Source organism: Suillus paluster, assembly GCF_016628075.1.
Source record: "Suillus paluster strain FC165 chromosome Unknown EDB91scaffold_55, whole genome shotgun sequence".
NCBI classification, from domain to species: domain Eukaryota; kingdom Fungi; phylum Basidiomycota; class Agaricomycetes; order Boletales; family Suillaceae; genus Suillus; species Suillus paluster.
Genome location: NW_024537615.1, coordinates 61,874 through 74,129, shown reverse-complemented (window position 1 = coordinate 74,129; position 12,256 = coordinate 61,874). Strand labels below are relative to the sequence as shown.

Below are 12,256 nucleotides of genomic sequence, written 5' to 3'. Positions count from 1 at the left end.
GATGCAATGTATCAGCTTGGCTACGAATGTAGAGCAAGTTCTCTCATGCATGTCATTCCGCATGCGATCTCTTACCTTCTCCTGCTTGCGCTCGGCGCATGGTGCATGAATGCACTGTGGCGTTTGAGTCGAAATCATGAATTGATCAAAAGTGTCTTGTGACTCAGTCCAAAAACAGTGATCCAATCACGAAAGTAATAGCGGGCTCACCTTCTCGGACGCTTCTGAGAATCAACGTCGTCAACGCGCGGCCCGTACAGCATGCGTTTCCTCGCAGGCACCTATAAACACCGATCTCCAAGGTACGAAATTATTTACAAGTTTGTATATGGTACTAAATGAATTGTCCTGCATGCTTCCTAGTCTCGTTGAACCAGACGTTCCGGGACAACCGGGTACAGAAGAGTTGGTGCGTCTTACCAAAACGTTGGTTCCAGATTAGCTTGCTCCAACAACACCTGTCGCTTTACTTCAGCGAGCTCAGAGATATTCTCGACATCGGGGCGATTCAATCTGGGCCAGTAAGTACTAAACAAAGTAAGGAGACATAGCATGACATGACAGAGGAACTGGCAGAGCCTCGTTGTCAAATATCAGCGTGGTCCTTTGCGCCCACGTGGACCAAAGGTAAGGTGCATATCATGCCGGCAGCAGCTAGAACTCAAGTAGAAATGAAGATGAGGTCATATACCTGCGGATGAAGAAAAGAACATTTTACACACTTACTGAACCGGAGAGAGTTTACGGGTGTTGCACGGCGTCGAGGCCCCACACAACAGCAGATCCAGCAGATTGGAAGCATTTCTCTGGGGAGTAGAATAACATTAAAAACTGGGGTGTTCCGCGACTTCATGTGAGATTCGATTCTTACAGAAGCCAGCGAACACGGCGAGCTTCGCAGGGTCATCGGTCATCGGTCATCGGACATCGGACATCGCGCTCATCAGCCAGTAGGCAGTTGTCTGCCACACAGAATCGAGCAGACAGTCCTATAGAGTTGGTTGTCATGTTGAAAAAGAGGTGGACGGCGACTTACTTATGCCCAGGTATGGACAGCAAAGACAAAGACGACCACAATCGACCAGCCCAAAGCGCACAGAAGCACTTCGAATCCAGAACAAAGTAGCCAATGAAGAATGAGCGAAGATTTGAGAAGTCCAATACACAAAGTTGTTCAGGCCGCATGTGCGAATGTTGAACAAGGCGGCGTTATGATCGTCGAATTCTGGAAAACGCATCAACCATTTGCCGCGTCATTTTCCTGTGATGTTTGATTCGCGCCAAGTGTAGAAGTAGTTACCGGCAAAGACCATAGGGAACAAGATGACAATCCAAGGATCCGTCTTCAGTACCACAAAAAGGTTGGTGATCGCGGATCATCTTGTATGGATCTACAAGAAAGGCAAAACAACGCCAATAAGGGTGAGGATGAGGAGCCCGATCTGCAGAAGTATGATCACAACGATCATAAGAATGATAGAGGAGCTTACATAGGTCCCATTTTTCTTCGCCTGATTTTCTATGTATATACATTGTATCAGCTTACTTATATAGCAAGGAGACTTTACCGTCGAGTAGAAGTTCGACCCGAAGGCCACCGCGGAGCCGACGATACCTCCCATGTTAAAGATAGCCCAGAAGTAACCAATACAGGTCCCCTTCTGGGCTTCGGTCGGGTATGCCATCATCAAGGATCCTTGGACCCCTGAGATAGGTCCGGCGGCGACGGCAAAGTCACCTGCATCGGGATGAATGTTCGTCGCACTATTTGTGAGTCGATGTACAGAGGATATCCACACGTTCCGAGAAATAAGCAGAGTCTAGGTCCAAGCACGTTATGCACCGGGCTACACAGATATATCAGATAATGACTTGACACAGAGCACTGCGCACGACTGACCCAGAAAAAAATGCAAAGAAAGCAAAGGTAGCATATAGTAAGTAGCATTCGCGTTTGAGACTTTACCGTCGAGTAGAAGTTCAACCCGAAGGCCTCCACGGAGCCGACGACACCTCCTAAGTTAAAGATAACCCAGAAGTAACCAATAAAGGTCCCCTTCTGAGCTTCGGTCGGGTATGCCATCATCAAGGATCCTTGGGCCGTCCATAACAAGGCTGCACAGACACCTGAGATAGTTCCGGCGGTGACGGCAAAGTGACTTGCATCGGGATGAATGTTCGTCGTACTATTCAACCTTGTGAGTCGATGTAGAGGATATCCACACGTTCCGAGAAATAAGTAGAGTCTAGGTCCAAGCACGTTATGCACCGAGCTACACAGATATATCAGATGATGACTTGATACCGAGCGCTGCGCACGACTGACCTAGAAAGAAAGCAAAGGTAGCATATAGTAAGTAGCATTCGCGTTTGCGCTGCTAGTTGCATCGACTTGACCGCCAGCGCCAAGACCGGTAAGGGCGTTAAACATGCCCGGGCACATAAAGCACACAAAGCCCACTAGGCAGACTTGTGTGACTGGGTGGTAGTAGATACCTCATCCTTTGGGACATGCAAAGACTTCGACTTGTTGAGCAGACAAAGTATCAGATCCGCTTCCATGGGCCTTTTCTTCTTCAGTGGCCGGAATGGCGGAAGGAAGGGAGCGTACCCAGCAGCATTAGAAACGTTCACAATTATATGGCCCATGACTAAACAAGGTCTGCAGGTATCAGTTATATGTCCCGCGTGGGACACAATGTGGAGGCTCGACAAGTCATTATGCATGGGTTGTGCCTCAGGTGACCTACTGGTATCTTCGCTTGGCTCCGCAAGTCGATGAAAGGGATCTAGTGGGAATGCGCACCATTCCATCAAGAGTTAGGTCGTAAATACTATATTCCTTCAAAAGAGAGCAGTACTGAGTAAGTATGGATAACGTTAACGTTCCTGCGAGCTCAAGGCAAAACAGCATTCGGCATCTCCCGGCTATCGATTATGCGTTCTCCCGGGCCGCCCGCGGGTCGCAGATTACATCCTGCCGACTCCCACGTTGTGGAAGGGGGAGAGGGCATTGAACCGACTGCGGACACGACTTCTGAGTAGCATGTCAACCCAAAGGGGAGCCCACACGCGACCTGTACACAAAGACACCAAACCCACTTGTTCACTGCAATATCTATCATCTGAGAATTAATTTACAACCTATCAATACAACATACTATTCCTTCCAGCAGGGTAACTATAAACACAGACCTCAAGTAACAACAAAAATCCCATTACAAGTTCGTATAAGTTCGTGCGTCCTAAATACAGTATCGTTCTCGCTTGCTGCACCAACGCTTGTCACTTTACTTCTGAGAGAATTCAGGAAGTTTCTCGACGTTTGGGCGGTTCAACCTTGGCAGTAACTTAGTGGGTACGTAAGGTGACAAGGCAACAGAGAAACTCACAAGGCCTCATCGTCCATTTCCGTGTAGTCTTTTACACGCATGTAGACCAAGGGGAAGGCGCATATCATGCCGGCAGCCGCTAGGACCCAAGTAGAAATGAAAAGGTTCATATATCTGTGAATTGAAGAAAAAAAAATGTTTGCAAACTTCCAGAAAAGAACAAAGCTTACGGTGTTTGCACAGCGTCAAGGCGCCACACAACAGCAGATCCAGCAGACTGGAAGCATTTGTCTTGTGAAATAGAACAACATTAGAACTGGGACTATTGTGTGACTTCAAAGGGAGATAATCTCACAAAAGCCAGTGAACACGGCGAGCTTCGCAGGGTCATTGGACATAGCGCCCATCAGCCAGTATGCAGTTGTCTGCCACATAGAGTCGAGGAGACCATAAAAGATCATGAGCCATACATGTGCAGGGTAACCAGGGTCGTGGATATCCATCTTGACGGCAGTAGGAGGCAGAGAGGTGCGAGTATAAGTCCTGTGGAATTGACCGTCATGTTAGACAAGAGGTAGACGGCGACTAACGACTTACACTTGGTAATAATATGACCACACATGAACAGCAAAGACAAGGACAACTACAATCGACCAGCCCAAGAACGCACGGACTCGTCTACGGAACGACTTCAAATCCAGAATATAGTGACCGATGAAGAATGAGCCGAAGATTTGAGCAGTCCAATACACGAAGTTGTTCAGGCCGCGTGTGCGAATGTTGAACAGGGCGCCGTTATAGTCATTAAATTCTGGTGAATGCATCAATCCCTACTGCATTATTTCCTTGTTTTGTTGACTCACGCCAAGTGTAGAAGTAGTTGCTGGCGAAAAACATGGGAAACAAGAGGACAATCCAAGGGTCCGTCTTCAGTGCCACAAAAAGACTGATAAACTCAGTTTTCCAAGAAGGGTGACGGATAGGCGTGACTCTGGTCCCATCAGTGCGGATCATCTTGTATGGGTCTGCAAGGAAGAGGGGCAAAACCACACCAGTGAGAGAGAGGATCAGAAATCCGATCTTCAGGAATATGATCAACGAACATCACTCCATCACAATATTAGAGGAGCTCACATAGGTTCCATTTCCAACTTTGTTCGCCTGGTTTTACGTTCATGAACATCGTACAGCTTATGTAGCAAGGAGAATTTACCGTCGAGTTAAAGTTCGACCCGAAGGCCACCGCAGAGCCAACGACGCCTCCTAAGTTGAAGATAGCCCAGAAGTAACCGATGTACGTCCCCTTTTGAGCCTCGGTTGGGTATGCCATCATCAAGGATCCTTGTGCCGTCCATACCAGGGCCGCACAGACACCTAAGATAGCTCCGGCGGCGACAACAAAGCTACCTGCACCGGGATGGATGTTCGTTGCACTAACCGATCCCGTGTAAGGACTAAAGACAGGAGACGAAGAAAAACGTACAGATAAGATGCGATGTACAGAGAATATCCCCACGTTCCGAGCATCAGGCAGACTCTAGGTCCGAGCACGTTATGTACAGAGCTAGACAGGGGATAAATCAGATGATCGCACGATACCAAGCACTGCGCGCCACTGACCCAGAAAAAAATGCGAAGAATGCAAAGGTAGCATAGAGGGCGGAATTCGCGTTTGCGCTGCTAGTTGCATCGACTTGACCACCAGCACCAAGACCAGTAAGGGCATTAAACATGCCTGGGCACATAAAACATACGAAGCCCACCAAACAAACCTGCGTGGCTGTGTGGTAGTAAACACCTCTCCATCCTCCAGGACGCTGGAAGATCTCGACTTGTTCAGCATATGAAGTTTCAGATCCGCTTCCGTGGACCTTTTCTTCTCCAGTGACCGACATGGCGGAAGGAAGGGGGCGAGAGGAGCAACATCTGATTCCGAGTAACGTTTCTAATTATATGGGCGCATGACCAAATGAGATTTGTAGGGGCTCTGCAGGTTCTGCGGCAATATGAAGGCTCCACAGCTCAACTTGAGATTTCAGTGTGCCTTCATGACATTCAGTAAGGCGTATATTGTGCCTCAGGTGACCTACACGGTAGTACCAACTAGAGGCCTTCGTTGCGTCGTAAGTCTCCGCTTAGTTCCAGAAGTCGATAAGAGAATTCGAATTTACTCCAAGTTGGCCTGGAAGCTGCCAGGCCCATCATAGAATCAAGGAACTTAGGGTAATACGTTATCTGTAAAGTTAGAACTTAGTAATGTCGGGCGCTTGGAGAGAAATGACCGTATCGCGTCCCCGGCCTATGATACAATCTCCCGGGCGAGTCGGCAACCCACAGGCGAGATACTGCCGACTCCCAGGCTACTACCAATTTCTAACAGGTTCCGATGAAGCTTAAGAGTACTTATGGTACATGCTACTAACGTGTTCGATCAGTTGTTTAGCACAAGCGGAGGACACGTGTGGCATCGCAATTCATAGACTTGCTGGAGAGATCCGAACAACGAGGATGATGATCTAGATTATATTGATTACATTTATGTACTTGAAGCCCTGTCGTGATAAAATTCGCTCGCAGTACTCTGTACGACATTCGAAAACCATCCTGTAAACCTGTCTCGTTCATCGGACAAGGATATTATTGGGGCTAGTCCCCGCTGAATAGTGAGAACTGGCAACAACGACGATATGTTCTCCAATGGTGTCCCTTTTGTCCTAAGCTTACTCTTCGGTGCGTCCAGACTCGATACATGCCTATCGAGGGCGATCAGCATCGAGTGCGGTTTTTCACATCAGATGCGGATGTCCCCGGGGGGCCAGTCTTTTTTTAATTTTTTTTATAGCAAGGTTCCGGGCCGGCGCCGGCGCAGCCGCACTGCTCAAGTTAGTGCTTTTCTCGAAGCTGGGATAAGTACTAGTAAGTATCTATATGCAGACAATCTCCATACAGCGAAGCGTCGAGCCTTGTAGTTTTACATTCTCCACCGGTTGCTTCCATCGCTCCATAAACCTCAGGACTGCGCGGTCTTCTTTGGACACCGATCCAATACCAATCCCAAAATATCATAGGCCGTTTCGTGACCGCACGACTGCTATGCATGTTTGCTTCTGTGATCTTCATCAGAGCTCGCTTCCTTTATATTCTGTGAGCGCAGTGCCTCGACATCAGTACCTACTGATTGAAGCTTGTGGCGGTCAGGGCACACCGCCGTTGACACGTTGCAGACTGTTTTGCAATAGATGGAAATACTAAATGCATTTCACCCCCTATAGCCACCTAGATTAGATGCATACGCACTCCAGCTCAGGGTTCTGACGAATAGCTGGCCTTTGACAAGACTCTGAGCAGAATCGTGATTGTCCACTCAAACCAAATACTTCCTTCGTTATGGCATCAATGAGACTAAGTACTGCCATTTAATTCTCTATCTACATCAAATACCAGGGGCGGAGATTATCAACGGCACCAGCAGGGCCGCGGCCGGGAGGGATCGTTCCTGGTTCTGTCGGATGCGCCCAACACTAGCAGGATATGTGCGTTAGCCCATCTCCCCTGTATCCAGTTTATGCATCCGACGACCCAGAGATGCCATTCATTCCCATGTTCCATGCCAAACTATTGTCAGCTAAAGGTAGACAGCCGTCTCTCAGGATGATCTGCGCAGCTCTTGCAGGCGTCTCCTTGCTCAGCTTTGGAGCTCTCCTGCTCGAGCCCTTGAGCTATTTGGACGTACAGTATGCGCCTGCGTATTCTGCTGTCTTCAACTCGCGGTTATATGTCCAAGGCCCACCCACCCAACGCTTTCGAGGTCAGTTGGTCAGTCAAGACGTCCCTCGGATCTCACAATAATGGTCTCAGATAACTTTCGTAATGACACGAAGTACATTATATCGTGGGCTTCATCAGGATGGAGTATGTCAACTCTAGCGAACCGCCACTTACACCACCGATCACAGTTACTTGTTAGCAAATGACGTGATGACCTATGCAAGTCAATGATCTATTTCCGACGTTGTGCCCGTTCCTCACAGAAACTAGGGAAATTTGATTTACCTGGCACTCATAACAGAGCGTATACGCATAATCCCGAAGTTCCTCTCTTCTCATATCGACAAAAGTGAACTTCCATTTGCTTTTGGGGAAGTGATCGACGCCCCTCGGCTTAGCCAAGCCATAGGGATTCCCTTACTTGAATGTAAAAGACTCGGAAAGTGGGTTCTCGATGATTTTTGTTGTTGGAGTGTTTGGGAATGCGTTCTGAAGAACTAGTAGGATCCCCGTCCACGGGGAAGTCCCTCCGTGAACCGGCTCAAGCTCGGTGAGACAACTTCGAACATCCCTAGCCGGTGATTAACAATATGGTCATCACAGATATGTCGTGGATGCGAACCCCCACTTGGGTCAAGCTGATATCTCCTGGCAGAGAAGATAGTCAAGACGGTCAAGTTCATGCGTCCGTTTGGTCCCTTGCAGCACTTGGGTTTCCGGAGGTCCGCCAGAATAGCCTGGAATAAACGAATCGTCCTTCTCCTCAGCATTAGGTTTCCCTTCCCCCGGACGATCAGGTACTTGCTTCGATTTCCTTTACTATGTAGGTGCCCATCATGGATGGGAATTGAACTATTCTCCTGCATGGATATTTGTAGGCCAACACATGCGATGGAATGCAAGCCTAGAGAGGCTTTCCGATGCGCATGCCCGGCACGCCATGAACGTGCCAGTAGATGAACCAACACCTCTTGTGAGTGGAAATCTCGGGTACAGGTTTCTCCACAGATCTAACTGTGGATAGTATATATCTATCCACATACGGCATGGTGACTTCGGCGATCAATGTCTTTGGATCAGTGTTTGCCTCATTGTCTGTTATTGCGCGCAGGGTGTCCGAGGTGCAAGAGGAGCTTCGCACACAAAAAGGGATTGAGGTCACACGGGTTATCATGACAAGTGACGAGCGTGACCCGGAATGGTGGTCAGAGGTCAGGGCGTTGGGCTGGACGTGGGTAGATTATGCTACAGAGGGTACAGAGGGGATCCATGGAAAGTGGTGAGCCATTCAGATGCCATATTCTCATTCTGATACTAGAAGCTGTTGCTGTTGCCAGGTATCCGGTTTTTATCGACGCTATCATTCACTCGAATGGAGCCGACTTCGTCGGCACTTGCGGCTCCACGATGTCCCTCCTAGCTCGCCGCAGAGTGCGGTCATGGCTTGACGGACCAACTCGGCTCGTCAAATGGGGGTCGTGTGGCGCTGATGACCACTGATGTGATCGGGATGATGGAATCGAAATGACCTAGATGGCCTTGCGCCGTTGATTGAAATGACATTATATTTTTGTAAATCCAGAGGCATAGGCAGCAAGAGCTTGATATTTTTCTTCGTGTATCAAACTGGGACTGAGGTTCAGTATCCCGTCACAGATCTCGTTCATCTGCACCCCGAGTATTGATGACACTCCCCCTCTAGGCGGCGATTCACGGAACACAGGTCCATCCTTGTTTGATTTATTATTCACTGTCGCCAACATGGTCACAATAGCAGACCGGTGATCATGCAGAGGCTTCGCCATATAATGTCGACCTAATTAAAGAATGTCTTGGCTCGTTGCAAGCTCTACGGCATTAAAATTGCTCAACTCACTGGGCATATAAATAAATCAACTTATACGCCCTATTTAGTAGTAGACCGAAAAGTCTGCGTCGCAGCTCTACACCACAAATTCACCAAACGAGGTATTTTTTGTATTCTTCTCTCAATTATATAGTACTTTGTGCTCGAGCTTTACTAGTACTACTGTGAATCGCAACATATCTTCGAAGGGAAACCGTCTACAAGCATTTCTGTAGTATGTCCTCTGCACACGATCAACGTAGTAGTCTAAGTACTCCGATCTATTTACACCATACGTACACCGTGACTGGACGTCCGAAGGCGAACGGATTGATTGCTTGTAATTTATAATCGGGAGGAAGTGCCACTTGGACGTCGCGTCATGTCTTTTCGATCGCTATTGATTTTCGCTACGGATCGCCGATGATCGGGTAAGGAAAAAGATTCTGGAAGGAGGATGATGCGTATGATCGGACAAGCGTGCTCAACCTGTATACTATTGTCTCTTGTAGTTCAACTTCTTCCTGAAGTCTCACCCCACGGATCTGGGATGAGCATCACCGCCGTCATCAGTTATAATGAACCTCAGTGGGAAAGCTGGTACTTAAATCGAATGGAGCGTGATATATGATCGACCGCTGGGGTGATCCAAGTGCCAGTGGCATGCAAGCTGGTAGGGTCATAGACGTCGCGTCCCTTCTTCGTCTGGCCAATATATGACGAGGGTTTACTCGCCCACGCTCATCGCCAGGCGCAATTATTAGTACGTCGCGATCTCGTACCAATACTTATACAGGTCACATGTCACTAGTGTTACAGAAGCAGTCCATCTGCATGCACATTACACGGCATTCCGCAAAACATCCACAAGTCCTGGGCGAATATGAGAACGGGTTGAAATACTGCAAGGGAAGACCGCAGGAAAGCTAAAGCAACGAAACTGTTAGTCACGGGAGGTCAGAAGGATATGAGGAAGCTAAGTACCGAACCACTCCGGGGATGAACTCGGGGGTGAAGTCGATCACTTTACCCTGGTCATCTTTGGCGGAAGAAATATCCACTGTAGCCAGCATGGTCACAATGGCAGACCATACAGAGGCATCGGCAGTAGACCGGCCTGATTAGAAGACACCTTGTTCATCGCATGCTCTGCACGACACTAAACGAACTCAACCTACCTGCGCATATACGCCGACCTAGGCCAAAAATGTACTCCGCAGGGTCATCATTGGTCAGCGCGCCGTTGACGTCGATGAACCTCTCTGGCATGAAACGGGATGCGTTGGGGTACCGCTTTTCATCCCGTGAAATGGCCCTGAAATGAGGTCAGTATCGCGAAATATGGGAGAATCCATCTGACCATGTATTGTACACAACGGTCGCTCCTGATATACGTGAGTTTCTTTACAAATAATATGCTCATTGGAAAAATAGCACACCTTTTGGAATGAAGTAACCATTATATGTATCGTCACTCGATGTAGCATGCGGCACGCCTAGAAGATCGTCTTTAGTACAGGCGAGATCACACAGTAAGAAGTCTAAGTTACCAAGGGGTACAATAGGCTGCCATCGGAAAGTCTCCCGCAGAACTGCCTCAATGTAGGGTAGTGATGCTCTGTCCTCAAATGTAGGTAGCTGATCTCTTCCAATCACTGAGTCGATCTCCGTTTGTGCACGTCTCTGAACATCTGGATATAATACCATCGCGAGAAGAAAAACCATCAAGCTTGCAGAAGTCTGTGAAGAGGTCAAGGAGCAGACATGGAATTCGGACATTCACTTACTGTCTCATATGAGGCTGCGTAGCGTGGATATATCAAGAGCGTAACGTCGCTTGTAAAAAAAGGTTACTCGCCTACAATAGCAGTAGTAGCCGCTTTCTTCAAAGCAGTCTCGAACATTGGTTTCGAGGCCTCATCTTGCGTCTCCATCCGTTGCAAATTTTCTGCTACCATTGAGGACTGACCGAGGAGCGAGCTGTCGGCCTTGGCACGCATGTAATCAATGTCTGGAACTAGAACAAAAGGAAATATCCACCATGTGCTGCTGCACATATCGAAAAGGCACGTCGGCCATTTCATTCACGCGATCCCTTGAAGATCGAGCACCACGCTTGATCGAGGATCCCCAGCACCAGTCAGGTAACTTCAGTACTGCATCCCACAAGAGTGCTCAGTATGTTAACTCTGTCTCGTCAAAGACAGTCAAGCTCACAGAATGGGAAAGCTTTAAGTAGCATTGCTCTCTCCGGGGTCAACACAGTAAAGCCCGGAACTAGCGCTTTGATCACGAGCTGGACCACAGGATCATCGCGAGCACTGGCATCGTAGTCATATACGGTTGACATCGCAACAGAGGACGATAATCTGTGAACAGGTAAATAATCGCTCGATGTGTAAAAATACATGCAATGACGTTGCGAAGTGGGACTCATAATGTTGAGGTTCGTCGATTAGGTTGACCACCATCTCACGAGCTCGCTTGAGTTGCATTGGACGAAATTTGAGTGCAGACTCGGGACGGAACGTTTGATGGAAGAGTCGTCGGCAAAGACGCCATTCGTCACCGTAACCTATGAATCCAAAGTTGATCGTCCAGCCATATCTGCCTGGACTTCAGAATGATTAAATGGAAGAATATTTGAAGAACCCACGGCTCGAGTGTAGCTAAGTACGGTCTGTCGGAGTAAATGCGAGAACGCTTGTCTAGCAAGGCTTCTGCCACATGCTGAGAATTGATCACGACCGTTTCCTGGTCTAGGAGTCGCACGAAGATCAAGTCCCCTGATAAAATATTTGAGCTGCACCACATATGCACCACACTGTCTGTCCACGTACCGTAAGTAGCACGCCATTCAGTATACGTCAACCAAGGCTCTTTTGTGTCAATAGATAAGACGTTCCCTACCAGTGGGAGCGGCACTGGGCCTGGGGGAAGAGAGGGTTTATTCCGCCGGCTCTCGATGAACCGCCTGAGGGCAGTGACAGCAACCAAGGACAAAGGAATGCCAACAAGGATAGCGAGGCGGCCATCAACTGAAGGGACCATCATTCGAGTAGTGTGTGAGCAGACCGTATAACGCAACGGTCTTTATAACCGCAAGGGGACGGAGGACGTTGCCCGATCGGGTAGGGAACAAAGATGATTCTGGAGGTATCAAGATGAGAACGGATCATACGATTGGGGAAGCGAGCAGACTCGCACAATTCACGCAAGGCGGATTTGCTTCGATGGGTCTCGCCGGGTGGCTGCCCAGTGGTCGATCACATATCATGTGTTCGAGATCAGGGAAGCCAGGAAGCACTGC

The 12,256-nt window shown here is 48.5% G+C and overlaps 5 protein-coding genes across 5 annotated transcripts; 2 read left to right on the top strand and 3 right to left on the bottom strand.

Annotated features, from left to right (window-relative positions):
• Window positions 1–1,772: 1,772 nt before the first annotated feature.
• On the bottom strand, window positions 1,773–2,544 carry EDB91DRAFT_650783 (uncharacterized protein). The gene is made up of 3 exons (XM_041327994.1): window positions 2,327–2,544; window positions 1,901–2,273; window positions 1,773–1,847 (listed from the first exon to the last, which is right to left on the bottom strand). The coding sequence occupies exons 1-3, from the start codon at window positions 2,386–2,388 to the stop codon at window positions 1,836–1,838; spliced, it is 447 nt and encodes a 148-aa protein (XP_041174145.1). The 5' UTR covers window positions 2,389–2,544; the 3' UTR covers window positions 1,773–1,835.
• Window positions 2,545–2,803: 259 nt separating this feature from the next.
• On the bottom strand, window positions 2,804–5,597 carry EDB91DRAFT_1149892 (MFS general substrate transporter). The gene is made up of 12 exons (XM_041319382.1): window positions 5,423–5,597; window positions 4,953–5,376; window positions 4,816–4,896; window positions 4,546–4,765; window positions 4,467–4,493; window positions 4,196–4,412; window positions 3,930–4,143; window positions 3,688–3,875; window positions 3,563–3,623; window positions 3,393–3,506; window positions 3,196–3,339; window positions 2,804–3,125 (listed from the first exon to the last, which is right to left on the bottom strand). The coding sequence occupies exons 2-11, from the start codon at window positions 5,225–5,227 to the stop codon at window positions 3,291–3,293; spliced, it is 1,446 nt and encodes a 481-aa protein (XP_041174144.1). The 5' UTR covers window positions 5,228–5,376; window positions 5,423–5,597; the 3' UTR covers window positions 2,804–3,125; window positions 3,196–3,290.
• Window positions 5,598–6,609: 1,012 nt separating this feature from the next.
• EDB91DRAFT_650610 (uncharacterized protein) lies at window positions 6,610–7,845 on the top strand. The gene is made up of 6 exons (XM_041327992.1): window positions 6,610–7,140; window positions 7,191–7,244; window positions 7,300–7,319; window positions 7,371–7,543; window positions 7,605–7,650; window positions 7,704–7,845. The coding sequence occupies exons 1-5, from the start codon at window positions 6,864–6,866 to the stop codon at window positions 7,633–7,635; spliced, it is 555 nt and encodes a 184-aa protein (XP_041174143.1). The 5' UTR covers window positions 6,610–6,863; the 3' UTR covers window positions 7,636–7,650; window positions 7,704–7,845.
• A 396-nt stretch (window positions 7,846–8,241) lies between these two features.
• EDB91DRAFT_650630 (uncharacterized protein) lies at window positions 8,242–8,631 on the top strand. Its single transcript, XM_041327993.1, has one exon. The coding sequence runs from the start codon at window positions 8,343–8,345 to the stop codon at window positions 8,598–8,600; it is 258 nt and encodes an 85-aa protein (XP_041174142.1). The 5' UTR covers window positions 8,242–8,342; the 3' UTR covers window positions 8,601–8,631.
• Window positions 8,632–9,893: 1,262 nt separating this feature from the next.
• On the bottom strand, window positions 9,894–11,997 carry EDB91DRAFT_1084542 (cytochrome P450; the record flags this gene model as incomplete). Its single annotated transcript, XM_041315785.1, has 11 exons — window positions 9,894–10,063; window positions 10,125–10,261; window positions 10,307–10,331; window positions 10,386–10,675; window positions 10,734–10,747; window positions 10,809–10,934; window positions 10,987–11,102; window positions 11,164–11,315; window positions 11,365–11,553; window positions 11,603–11,732; window positions 11,787–11,997. The coding sequence occupies 11 exons, from the start codon at window positions 11,995–11,997 to the stop codon at window positions 9,894–9,896; spliced, it is 1,560 nt and encodes a 519-aa protein (XP_041174141.1).
• Window positions 11,998–12,256: the final 259 nt, after the last annotated feature.